Source organism: Corapipo altera, unplaced genomic scaffold, assembly GCF_003945725.1.
Source record: "Corapipo altera isolate COAL_440 unplaced genomic scaffold, ASM394572v1 22b, whole genome shotgun sequence".
Taxonomy (NCBI): domain Eukaryota; kingdom Metazoa; phylum Chordata; class Aves; order Passeriformes; family Pipridae; genus Corapipo; species Corapipo altera.
Window position 1 is genome coordinate 3,911,919 of NW_020884876.1, and position 14,204 is coordinate 3,926,122.

A 14,204-nucleotide genomic window follows, 5' to 3' on the forward strand; every position below is an offset into this window, starting at 1 on the left:
AACACATCTTGCCTTCAGTAATGTTTCCCTAGTGCCTAAATCCTATTTTTCATTGCACTCTAAATGATGCTGGAAGCTGGACTTCTCCCTCAGGTATATCACAAACAAGGAGGGATGCATGTGACTAAAAGCCATCTTTATTTCTCAGATCAAGTCATGTATTAAATGAAGTTGATTAGGTCAAAGGCCAACTTTTGTAATATAAATTACTCTCACTGCTTAAACACATCAGAATTGGAGACACTGGTTGAGCTAGACACTTAAAAAAGTGAACTACACTTAAACTTTTCCCAAGACTCAGCAAAACTTTCTGATTTCATTTTTTTTTAATTTTAGTTAAGTGGGCCAAACTCAATTGCAGTTAATTGACTCTAATCAGACCAGATATACAACATAAGCTTTTATCTCAGCTGTTCTGAAACTTTACTTCGTCCTAGCCTATGTAAGAAATGTATTGCTTAAGGATCAAATAATACTTTCAAATTCAAACAACATAATCTAAAGCTCAGCTGAGAGTTTCAGAAGAGACCCTATTTTACACAGAGAACATGTATTAAATTTTAGTCTCAGTGTGGACTGTATCAAATCAAGAAAATGTTTATGGTGGATTTTCTTTCACTATCTCTTCCATTTATCTGTAACCGCCAGTAGGTTTCCCCAGATTGGACTAGTCCAAGCCTGAGTAAAATGGCTAAGGATACTTTTTCTAGCAGTATCAGCTATTGTGTTTTAGTCACTTGAGACTTATCAGGACCTATACTACTGATAGTTCTATAAAATTGTGGCTCCTGTACAAAAATTACCATTTGTTTTTTACGCCTTGTGAAGCTAGCTGTTGTCTGGCTACTGTGCATATTGCTGAAATTGTAATGGGGCACCAAGGAGCTCAGTGCAATCAAACCACCCAAATGATCACCTTGCTTTTTGCCATAGCTTTGTGCAAGGCTGTACTGTTACCAGGACTGACACTACCCATTTTAAACAGAGGGGGTTTGTTTGCATTACTGACATCACTGCAAGACCTCTTACATGGCTGTGTAGTTGTCAAGTGGCTTGTAAACTGCTGCAGTTTAAACATAAACATACAGTGTAACCTTATTCTGGCAAGCTACAAAGGAACTTGAGCAGTGTAATATGCTTTCATGGTAGATGAGGTGCAGTACCATAATTTTGACTTTCATAGAATCACAGAATCATAGAATCAGCTGGGTTGGAAGGCACCTCTGAGATCATCAAGTCCAACCCTTGATCCAACACCGCTGTGGTTACTAGACCATGGCACTAAGTGCCACATCCAGTCTCTTTTTTAAGATCTCCAGGGACGGAGAATCCACCACTTCCCTGGGCAGCCCATTCCAATGTCTGATTACCCTCTCTGTAAAGAAATTCATTCTAATATCTAACCTAAACCACCCCTGGCACAACTTGAGACCATGCCCTCTTGTCTTGCTGATAGTTGCCTGGGAGAAGAGACCAACCCCCACCTGGCTACAACCTGCTTTCAGGTAGTTGTAGACAGTGATGAGGTCTCCCCTGAGCCTCCTCTTCTCCAGGCTGAACAGCCCCAGCTCCCTCAGCCTCTCCTCATAGGACTTGTGCTTGAGGACTTTTTACTAATGCTGATGTAGAAATAAAGCCTATACTTTTTAAAAATTGGATTTTCTTAACATAAGTACTGCATTTAAATGCAGTGTCTGTTGTTTTAAAAAAAATTTTGAAATAAAACTCTACTATAATCTGTGTGTGAGGACAAAGCTATTGAAAAACAAATTAAAGCTATTACCATGCTGCTAATGTAGACAGAAGCAAGGAAACACAAACTACCAAAAATAAAATCTATCAAATAAAAATATAGAGAAAACTTAAAAGTTTCTCACTGGCTGCTCTATATCTTCCTCTCACCCTTAGAAGTTTTCCTGCTTGATTTTCTTGAAATTAGTTCTTATAAGTTTTCTATTTAATGCATTACATTTATTTATGGTTATATAGTAGCACCAGATGAAAACGCTAAGACCAAACAAAAGAAGTACAGGAGACATTTTAAACTGACAGCATTAATTACATGCTGTAAAAGTCTAGCTTTCCAAGAAAAAGCAATTTCCAACTTCCAAAACCTTGCTATTATTTTCATAAAACAAAAAAATCCAAGGAAAAGAAAATAAAAAATCTTTAAATTTTAGTGTACTGCTTTTGAATAACATTATCCACAATTCTAAGATTGACAGTCCATTGAATAGAAAAAAGATCTGTTTTACATAAAGCAAGAGAGTACAAAAGCACAGCTTTTGTAATTTTGGTAATATTGCAGTTCTACAAACATATTGCATAGTATGTGTAAGAAAATAGTTTCCATCTTTTTATATATATTTATATACATAAGAAAATCATTAACATGAAGGTTACAAAACAAAAATGGTTAGCAGACCTTTACTGAGTACTGATAGAAACAATATGACACTCAAACTTTAATCCAACTTTCATGTACATTACGGTAAATCAGCTGATAACAATTCCAGTCTAGTTTGTGGATTTTTAATTTGTTTTTTATTTAGCAATTATTTAGAATCTAAAAATAAAGCAAAACAAAAAAACCCTAAAAAATACATTATGTTAGCAACCAAATATCTTAAACATCCTTCATTAAATCCTTCTAGACATTTATGGCTGTATCTTCAATCCAGACTTAATAGCCCCCTGCATTCAAAATGATTTAAAGTGAGTTCTGTTATCCAGTCAAGCCACTGTTTTGTAAGCAAATCAGTATAACTTCAGTTGAAAGAATAAATATCTTGGCAAGTTTTGGAATACATACGCCTTTGTTTTCACCAAAAGATACTCCTATGCATGAACAGTAAGGTAATTGCAACACACTGACAAAAAATTTAAACTCTGGAAAAAAGTGACAGTCTACAGCTCAAAATGCTGCACAAATCTAAACTATGTTACAGTTTCATGTTGTAATTACAACTTCTCATCTCTTCATTCCAACAGAATTAGTAGAAACAGCAGTGTCATAGTGTTAGATATAATAGAAGTGTCAGTCTTTGGTCTTAACACTTAAACGATGAATGAACTGCTATACAAAACCATAACAGTGCTCAAAGAGGTTGGCTGATGCTTTTATTTTTCTCTTTTTTTTTTTTTTTTAAACAAGAAAGAGACAGTATCCTATAATATCATGACATAGATTTTTTACAGGAGGTTAATCTATGATATATATTAAATTCATGTAGCCAATAAGGTCTTTTCATATATGTCATTGCAGTCATAAGGATGGTATTCTAAATTTTTAGTTCTGTAAGTCCATTAAATCACTTTTGCAATAACCCCTGAAATCATGTGGGCTAGAAATACTTTTTAAAATAAAAACTGGGTTTTTTCCCTTACAGTTTTTGATGAATTTAAAGTAAAACATTGATATTATGAAATTCACCACAATACTGAGACATGAGAATTTTTTATGCTACCTAATCAGTTGGTGAAGCTCTTAAATACTCTCTACTTCAGACTGAAGGGATTCCAATAAAGAATATCCTGACAGTGAAGAGCTATGTGGACCTACTCGATTTTGTGGAGTCCAATGCAGCATCCACATATCTGCTCTGAGTTTTCTTCATGCCAAGTGGCAAATTATTCCAGTCTCATTAAAATAAGCTAGTAACAAAATATTTTTTTTGCACCTGCCCATTCCACCCAAGTTGTGTAAAATTTATAAAGGTTGGGTCTTTCCATCCAGTGAGTAGAAACCTTTTTTATATGTATAACAGGTAAGTAATCACATAAGGTAAAAAGCAAACAAACAAGAACTTTTCAGTAGAGAATTCATGACAAAATATCTGCAAGCCATTCCATGGGTTTATTTAAGGGGGAAAAAAATCCTTAGGTTATTTATATTGTAAGAAGTCATATTTTAATTCACCAAATAGATTAGTCACTATAATATGTTTGTTCATCTTTTCAGTAACAGGTGTATGTAGGTGTGCACAGATAATGACTACATATAGATGTGCCTTCATACATATCTATATACTTTTCCTCCTGAAACACTATTTAACCATGACTCTCACACTACCATTCTATTACTTGCGTACATAAGAAAAAGACATCTATATCCCTACAGTTTTAAGTGTGTATTGTATGGCTACACTTTCTAATCTTTTATTGTCATCTTCTTTTCCATTTGTATCTCTTTTTGTCCCTCTTGCTAAAAATCCTCATGTTCTAATACATTTTCTTGGAATATTTTCTAATATATTTTCTTTCCAAGAATAAAATTCTCAAAAAAAAAAAATCAGCTGTTAATGGTATTCTTTTGAAGTGGTAAAATAATCAATTCGAAATCTTAATTTAGCTCGTAAAAACTGCAAATACAGAATTCTTGCTATGGGGTGAAATTCACACCTCTGAAGAGGGCCAAAGATAAGGCAAGCACCAGTCAAGCCATTGACATGTCCTGTGCTGGTCTTCTGCATAGGAGTGAATTTCATCTGAAGTGAAAACAAAATCAACCTAATTAGGTGGTAATAAAATACAAAGGCAATCATAGTATTAGTTTGCTCGTTTTCATTTTTTTCTCTAAGAAAAAGAATTGCGTACAAGTACCCAACTTGCACTGTCTGCCTTGACTTTAGAATTACTTTGCAAAAGCTGACATTTCATTTATGATCTTACATTCAGAAGCCTCTAAAACTACAAGCTAGGTGATGTAATTTAAAGCATAGAATTAAAAAGCTCACTTACCTCATGTAATCAAGTCATCTTCCACAATAGGAAGCATTTTTATACTGTTTTACATTCCTGGGTTCTGCAAGTTTCAAGATACTCTTGTTAATCAATGTTGCGAACAAATTTACCAGCAGTATACCAAAGCATTTTTCATAATATTTCAATTACCAACCAAGCCAAACAAGTAAGAACATTGACACAACAAAGAAATCTGTCATGAGGTTTGTCAAAAGAGAAAGTCAGTAGTGAGCTTTGAGTGCAAATGTGGCTGCATATTTTAAACACAGACCTGATAAAGTCAGCGTAATATCAACATACTTTATAATACTGAATATTGTTTAATATGTGATTTTATATATATTACTATTACTTTGAAACCTTAGCAGAAGATGGTAAACAAAAGAGAATAATAAATGTGAATGTCATACAAGTTGTTAGTGCACTGCTTCTCAGCATCACATGTTACATTAGTACCAACGTTTTTACTGTGTTCAAATGGCAGCAGTTTGACACAGCCAGAAAGTGGATAAGATGAACCTTTGAAGATTTCTCTCTTGGTTTTTATATTTGCCAATTACAAGTACCCTGTGAAGAGCAATACACTGATCAACAAACATATCATCAGAATTTCCTTCTTTACCCTGTTCTTCTTTTCCAGAAATTGTATGTTTTACTTGAAGCAATCACTTCACATGCAGTAGCCATGAAAATATTATATAAGGTCATTCAGATCTGACAAACAAGAGCATATGGTTTTTTAACTTTGAAAGGTAATATTGCTGAGCACTTCCAAAATGCACCTAGTGTATAAAACCCTAGACTTGGTAGGAAAAGAGTAACAACACATATTTAAAGAAACCAAACTCAGGGAGGGATTCTGTCTCTTTTTGTATTAAAAATCATTTACTGAATTTGTGTAATAAAGCAAGCATCACACAATGCTTCAAAATTTTAAAATTCAGGGATAAAAGTTTACATCCAAAAAGATGAATGGAAAATTGTGCTTTTAGACAGTAAAGTTATTTATCATACAGAGGGAACCAATTCATCTCAACATCAGATTCTGGGCAAATTTATGTACTATATATATATATATATATATATATTTATGTGCAGTTCATATCCAGGTCCTGCAAAAATCTAAAACTATGTGCTTCACTTCAAGTAGCAAAGGCACCTGTGTTATTGTCCCTTTTGGAAAAAAAGGTGATTTTATGTTCTAGGTTTCCTGATGAAGAATACATTTATTTCTGAATATGTCACTCCCATCTCTATGTTGAGTGGCACCACACACCACAAGAGAAGGCAGCGCTGTATTCCTGCTTACACTGGAAGAAGTTGCTCTGCAGGCCTTTTGAAGCGTTGAACTTGTCACAAGGGAAACCGAGCAGAACTGTGAAGCAGAGGGATAGTAACAAAAGGCTATTCTGGTGTGAGGATAAAATGGAGTCATTCTAGCTCCACAAGCAGATGTTGCTACTGGATTGACATGTGGAGCCTGCTCCTGCTGGGGACAGGTAAAGTTTACCATTGGGACAGACGCAGAGCTCATAGATAGTCTGGCGAGGAGCTGAAGAGCTGGGTGAGGAGGAGGAGGAGAAGGAAGAGGAGGAGGAGGAGGAGGAGGAAAAGGAACCCACTGGTAGATTTCCCAGGCGGATTGTATCTGCATTTAAGAATATCTAGAAGAGGGAGAAAAAAATGGTAAGTAAATTTCTTTCAGCATTGAGATATATTTTTAAAAAGTGTTTTGAAGGAGTCATGATTTTTTAGAAATATATTTAAAATTTTACAAATATTTTATTAGAAGTATCAGAAAGATATATTAGAAGTTATTCTTTTTAGAAATAAAAAAGCTGTCAACATTTACTGTTTTTCATCTGTGGGTAGTTGTTTCGCATTAGTAGTCATCATTACAGTACATGTAATTACTTCACCCAACATGTTTATTCAGGTACAAACATTATCATACAAAAACATTTTGACAATATTCTCGAATAGGTTGAATTTTCACTTGTACACTTTATGATTAAAATTTATTCATTTGTCGCAGCAGCATATCCTTGCTCTGGAATAATTTTTATTTTAATAAGTGTGAAGTGATATTAAAATACATTCCCCAGCGTAAGCAGCTGAAATACGTGCTGAACTGTGCTAAATTTTAGGGGCTTAATAATAGCTACATCCAGAGAATAATTAAATAAGGTTACAGAGTCATACGCAAAATAAAGAGCTTCTTTGACCTAAATTAAGAGGAGAAAAGATTTCAGGTTAAAGTCTTATTAGGAAGGTCATCAAACTATTCCCATTTGTTTCTGAACATTGAATACTATTAAAAATATTGTAGTTTTTTTTAATCTTCCATTAGAAATTACAAGAGTCAGTATGAAACTATAGATATCAGTAGTATTCATGAATCTCTATTGAGTTCTGCAATATTTACACTTACATTTTCAGAAAACTCCATGTCTTCCACTGCCACAAACAGATGAATGTCCAGCTACTCAGAATTTGTGTTTTATTTATGGAAAGAGTAAATAAGAGTCAAAGTAAGATCAGTCATTATCTCAGGAGCAGACTAGGGACTTCTAGAAAACAGGTAACAAATTAAAATGGCTTTAAGCTCTGCAGGTAAAGCTTGAAGCTTAGGAAAAGGTGAGTTCTTTAAATACTTAATAGTGGTTTTTATAGGGTATTGAAAATCAACAAAGCCAACTTGACACAATACACCAACATTATACCACAATGTTGGCAGTACATATCAATAATCTGGAGAGCTATGGCATATATTGCTTTTTTTTCTACAGGAGACAAATATTATTTTATTATAAAATCGGTAGTATATGGCAGCAATGCAGTGTAGAAGCATTACTGAGCCCTTGCTGTAGAGAAGTGAAGAATAGAAGGCTAGGAAAAAACCGAAGTGGCTGGATAAAATCCTGTAGAGGGTTTGATACATAGTCATGTTTCCCGCCACAGCAGAAGCATTGGGATCATTGGGATCATTGAAGGTAATACAGTCTGATAGTAGAGGCAAACAATATACCCTCCATCATAGTGAGTTCTCCAGCTCCCGAAGTAATACATTGTCATGGGAGGAAATTTTCACTAAAAGGGACAGGAAGGGAGAATCTCAGAGGCAAAGATGACATCTGCATGACACGATGCCTGCTTTAATTCACATTGTGATTGATAGAGGAATTGATCACAAAATGCAGTAAATTATTAACTATACTCTGTAATTTATATAACAAAGAAATGATGTATTTAGACACGCATACACACAGTGCTGCTTGAAAAGTCCACTATTATAGACCTGAGATAATTAGGAGTCATAACCCTTGCAGAAATATTTTCAATTCAAGAAATGTGGATGGTGTTGGGAACAATCTAATAATGTTCTGCTAGAATTACAACTTAAAAAAAAAAATATTACGCACGTAAAAATATTCAGCTTAGCTAGGAGTAAATGTGAAAATAACTATGATAAACAGAATAAGGACAAAAATTTAATAGCAAACTAGAAGCAAGGAATTTGTAAAACGTAGTAAGGAAACAAAGGACATAATAACAATGAGTGGAGTGACAAGTAATAAAAAGTACTCTTTCATTTCTCATATCAAGAATGAAAGGGATGGCAACAGGTCCATTATTAAAGTAGTAACAGTAGAGTTATCAATAGCATTGCATAAAAATCCAGAAGCATTCAGCAGTGCAATCTCTATGGAAGTATATTTTATATTGAATAGTGCTCAGCTTAGTTCTGTACTTGGAGAAAGATCAAAAATTGATGTCAGAGCATGACTGTGATAAAATACTTTCAATTTCAACAGTAACTCAATAGGATATCAAACAGGAGCCATTAATGTCATATACTTTTAATCTACAGTTCTTGATAACTTTTAAAAACTAGAGCTCAAATTAAAAAAAAAAAATATGAGTAGCATTTTGGACTTTTAATACTGATTTTCAGCAAGCCCTGTGTCATGGCTTAACCCCAGCCAACAACCATGTACCACACAGCCAAGTGCTTACTCTTCCACCAGTAGGATTGAGAAGAGAATCAGAAGGGTAAAAGCTGGAAATCTCATGCGTTGAGATAAAGACAGTTTAATAGGGAAAGCAAAAGCCACGTATGCAAGCAAAGCAAAACAAGGAATTCATTCGCTGCTTCCCATGGGCAGGCAGGTGTTCAGCCATGCCCAGGAGAGCAGGGACCCATCATGTCTAACAGTGACTTGGGAAGACAAACACCATCACTCCAAATGTCCCCCTATGCTTCTTTCTTCTTCCGCCCACTTTATATACTGAGCATGATTCCATGGAATATCCCTTTGGTCAGTTTGGGTCACCTGTCCCAGCTGTGTCTCCTCCCAGCTTCCCATGCACCCCCAGCCTCTTTGCCAGTGTGGCAGTATGAAAAGCACTGCCTAGCAATTACAAAAACATCTCTATATTATCAACCCTGTGTTCAGCATAAATTCAAAACACAGTCCTATACTAACCACTGTGAAAAAATAATCTCCATCCCAGCCAAAACCAGTACACCTTGATATAACTGCAATATCCAAAAAGATAAGAAAAAGACTATTTCTATGCTTTTATTAAAGAAAAAAAAATGGAAGCTGGAGGCATTAGAACATTATATATACACTTCAGTGTAGAAGATATACATGTAAGAAAATCCAACAACAATACAAGATGAGCTCTCTGTACTTTTGGCAGTGTGTGACTGGTCATTTTAACAGCTTAGCTTCAGTGGTGATGGGGAAGAATCATAAGAAATCTGTAAAACAAAATTAAATGGGTTCTAAAAGACGTGTTTTGATTCAAACAAAAATTAACTAAAAAAAATCAGAGGGCCTATGTGTCAAAATCTCTTGAATGTTATTATTTTTATGAGCTCAATATGTTTTGTGTTTGTTTACATGAGGACAGCTATGCTTCTGCAACCCATCATTGCAGAAGTTCTGTAGTGTACTGCTCCAAGACTTTATTCCAGAGTACCTTGCTCTGATGTGCATTACCATACATTGTAGCTCATCTTTGCTCATTAAATGGAATGATCTTTATAAGCATAGCTGCACCTCCTTTTCCACGGGTGCTTAAAAGCTTACAAACACTGTGGTGTAGAACAATACAGGTTTATCTAGTGTCATAATCCTGAGCGGCAGCTAGTGAGTCCTGTCCCAGCATGCATCCCAGAACATCTGGTGAGCAATGTGGATACTAGGGTATGATGTCTGAGAAAAATTGAACTGGCTTCTTGTGAGGGTGATATCGGATGTAGTGAGTCCAATTTAATCAGATTCCTATAGCTGCACCCTGGTGAAGCCTGAGATGAAGAGGATTAATAAAGATGGTTTAAAGCCATTATTAAAATCTACCCTGTATCTGTGCTGTCAAGGTTATAAATAAAAGACTAAATTTAGAGATGCAACATTGCTATTTATTAGTTAACCAGGGATCCAAATATATAATCATAGTAGCCCAATACATAAGTAGTTTCAGAGAACCTAGTGAATATTTGAGGATATACTCTTTCTTGTCCTTCAATCTGCTAAAAACTGAAATTCATGCTTTAAAGTCTTCCAACATCAGCAAAATTTGAACTACTTACCATTTTATGCCTGATGTTATCAGGTGTTTAAACAGAAGGGAAGAAGTGGCATGACAAAAAATTAAACAGTATTATGTTCCTAGAGAATATTGTAGCTAGATGACAGCAGTTAATGAAGTGCCAGTGTACATGGTCTTTCTCTAATCTGTTGTGCTGTGAAAGGTACTAGATAAGCCATTTAATACTTCGCATTCATTGAGGCCATGCAGTCTAGTCATGTTCTTTCTGGGAGTCTCACACCTCAGCAGATAAATGGCACGAATGAAAGCTTTTACTCATTCTTGAAACATTGTGGGAGATTGAGAAATTACAAAACTGAAAAGGCAGCAGCTACTCAGAGTAATGTTATTTCATAGAGAGCAGAGCACTGAGCAGCATCATCCCCACTAAATACTTAAGGTTTAGAAATCCCAGATCACTGCTTCATCCCATGCATCTTAGTATGGAGAAAAATACATTAGCCCTACAATATTTAAAAGTAGATCTGATTTCTGACTAATTAAAGCATCAAACTGAATCAGCCTGTAGGGCATAGGATAGGAACTGTACTCTTTCTATATACACTTTTTGTTAATGAAGATCTGCAAGTCACTTGCTCATCAGACCGTATTGTTAATCTCAACAGCGAGAGGGAGAGGAAGGTAAGTCAGAAATATAGATTATTTACAAACCAAAGAACTAAATTGAAGAAGCAAACTATCAGTGGCTAAGATACAGACATGAGGTAAAAAATCAAATATTCTTACAAGCCATACAGAGATACAAACCTGTCAGGGGTAAAAGTTCTCCAATGGGTCTTTGCCTAAATCGTCTCAAGAGAGCAGATGATAGTTTAAGTTGATAAATCCAAATGAAAAAGCTGGGATTTATAGGCGTTGAAAAATTTTCTGTATTCATGTACTGTTTGATTAAACAGGTAATTCTACAGGGCTGCAGAGGCATATTTCAGGGCTAATGCATATAAGAAATGGCAGTATACTGGAAGAAATGTGAAAGAAATGAAGGAAATTTGAAAGGTGGGTGTCCATCAACCAGTATGAGAGGACAGTGTAATGACTTCTCACTAAATAAATCTTTTGGATTTCCTTAGAAATTCAATTAATCTGAATTAAAGTAATGCAAGTGTTTTTCCTAGTCTTTTTGCTCTTCTGCATGTGCTGTCAGAAGTGTCCCACAAAGAGGATTATACAGATTAGGTCACTAGACTCAACTTTATAATTTTCATATGCCGATATGTTTCAACATGAAGATGAACTGTAGGATAAATTGCAGTACTTTAGTTCACATGGGCCATTTGTTCTAACTTATCTGCGATTTTGACATTTTTTTTAAATCATCTCACCTACGCTAGCTTTCCTTAAATCTGAATGATAGTTCTGAGAAAAAGGAAAAAAAAGTCATAATGGAAAATTAAAATACTAACTTGATAGCATATATACTGGAAAATCTAAACATATGCTGGCACAATATCTGGAACCATATCGGTCATAATGATTCATAGTTTCAAGGAACAATAAACAGTGAAATTAATGTGATGACTGAGATGAAACTTAATATACTAAATAATCAAAGACCAAAAGATTTAGTACAACCTGTGCATTGAAAATGTATTCTCTACAGTACTCTGATCAATTGACCAATGACAAATGAGACCTTTAAGCCTAAGGATGGTCTGGTGCGGCAAACATTCTTAAGATTATACCTGCACCTGGAGAGAGTCATACTGGCATCATTGCTCCCATTACCACCTGCATGTTACGACTACAACTACTGAGAGCTGAAACAGATCTGAAAACTAACATATATATATGTTCAAAATAACACTGTACATTAGTTGCTGCTTAAATGAAAGAATTTAGTTTTGACCCTTCAGTACCTAAGAGGTATTTATGAGGATCATGTTTCATTTTCAGTACACGCTTTTGTAAATTTACATTAAATACATAAAAGCATATATTTTAAGTTCTGAGTTATAACCCCAGTACAATTTATATGTGTTCCTATGCAAAAACTTTCTGATGTGTTTATTCTTTCTGTCTTTGCAAATTCGTTCAATCTGGGACAGATGAGACTTCTTTGTGATTTATGTACAAAACATAAAAAAGAAAATGTACTTGGAATATTTTTGCTTCATCTACTGAGTACAAAGATTTATTAATTGCCATTCAAATCAGCACTAGATTAAAATGTGATACTAATAAAAAACCCATTTTACTTATATAATAAATTATTCATTGTCTCTTCTTTTTACCTTTCTAATAAAATTCCTTATGGTGTGAGTCTTGAAAATTTGGCCATGAACAATGAAAATGGTTTAAAGATGGATGTTTTCAGTTAAAATGCTTTGGTTTTGTAGTTTGGGAACACTCTATTTTGATTGTAGACTGCTACAGAGAAATGGTTTTTACTATAAATTAACTTACATGTGAATAACTGTTTTAAGTTGAAAATGAAAGCTTTTGTTTAAAAAGCTGATGGTATTTTAATTTTAAATATCTGTAAAAACATCTTTATAGGATTTTTGAAACCTATAATTAAAAAAAAGTGCAGAAAAAATTCATTTCTACTAATCTCTTTCTTCCCAGACAACAGTGTCAAGTCAACTGGTCGGTACCATAAAAAAGGCTTTGAAAACACAGTGCAGGATGTGTTAGACAACTTTTGGTAAATCAACAATTGATCTTTGAGCTGTAGAGCTTGCCATTGCTTATTGTTTATCGAACTCAATTCATGCATATGAACATTTAATTTTTTTTTTTGCAAACATTTGATCTCAGATAAACATAACTTGGTTGAATTGAACTTATCTACGAAATCTTGTTGTCTTTGATCAGGCATTACTGCACAGTTATGGCAAGTGGCCTGGAGAATTCCAGGTAAAGAAATTCCGTTTCAGTGTATTTAACTAATTAAAGAAAATCCTGTGTTTTTTTTTTTTTTAATTTTCTGTTTCAGAACAAAAAAGCCATCCACAAAAATGCCACCAAAAGCAAAGCTTTAAAATGGTATTGTTAGTTGAGCTTACAGGTGAAGATTACTCCAGTTTGATTAAGTATTAATAAACTTTAACTATTAATCTCTGTGTTAAATACATCTCCTGGACTTAGAACTGAATAGGATTATAGATCAAATATTAGTACGATATGCATTTGTTAGACTCGACAAAATAATCCTCTGTATGTGCTTCATTAACTGTACTGTGCTAAAATGGTAAATATAAACATGGCCTCTTGTCTGCCACACTGATTTTGAGTAAACTTTGTCTGTTAAAGAATATTGCTCATTTTTAATGTGACAGTTATAAGCCTTACCCTAATGAGGGATCAGCCTCATTATGCCAGAAACAACAAAATATAGCCCACAAATGATGCTATGAAGGAGTGTAATTTGACAGGGAAATACAAGGGTATAAAGAGGTAAATAGGAGAAAGGTCATAGATAGGGTGATTAATATGAATACATTTGTGAAAATGAGAAGCCTCTGTACATCTTTCTCATTTTAATTACTTTGTCTTAGTCAATGGGATGCAATGAAAGTGCAGAGCCTAGCTTACATAGAAGCTCATTGCAAAGGCACATAGCAGCTGCTCAAGATTCCTAAGAGCTGAGGACAGTTAGGAGTCTTCTGCTTCAGAGATTGATGCAGCCAATACCCCAGAACGCTGCACAGCCATCCAGAAGGACCTCAGCAAGTTGGAGAGATAGGCAGAGAAGAACCCGCTGAAATTTAACACAGGTAAATGCAAGGTCCTGCACCTGGGGTAGGATAACCCCATGCACCAGCACAGGCTGGGGGTTGAACTGCTGGAAAGCAGCTCTGAGGAGAAGGACCTGGGGGTCCTGGTGGACAACAATCTGT

At 34.9% G+C, this 14,204-nt stretch overlaps 1 protein-coding gene across 2 annotated transcripts in view; it reads right to left on the bottom strand.

The window, feature by feature from the left end:
• Positions 1-3,140: 3,140 nt before the first annotated feature.
• SGCZ (sarcoglycan zeta) overlaps positions 3,141-14,204 on the bottom strand; it is a 424,586-nt gene continuing 413,522 nt past the window's right edge. For both annotated transcript variants that reach the window (XM_027636059.1, XM_027636060.1), the window contains one exon: positions 3,141-6,407. In XM_027636059.1, coding sequence (XP_027491860.1) covers positions 6,180-6,407 — 228 coding nt within the window. In that variant the 3' untranslated portion in view covers positions 3,141-6,179. The remainder of the gene's footprint in view (positions 6,408-14,204) is intronic.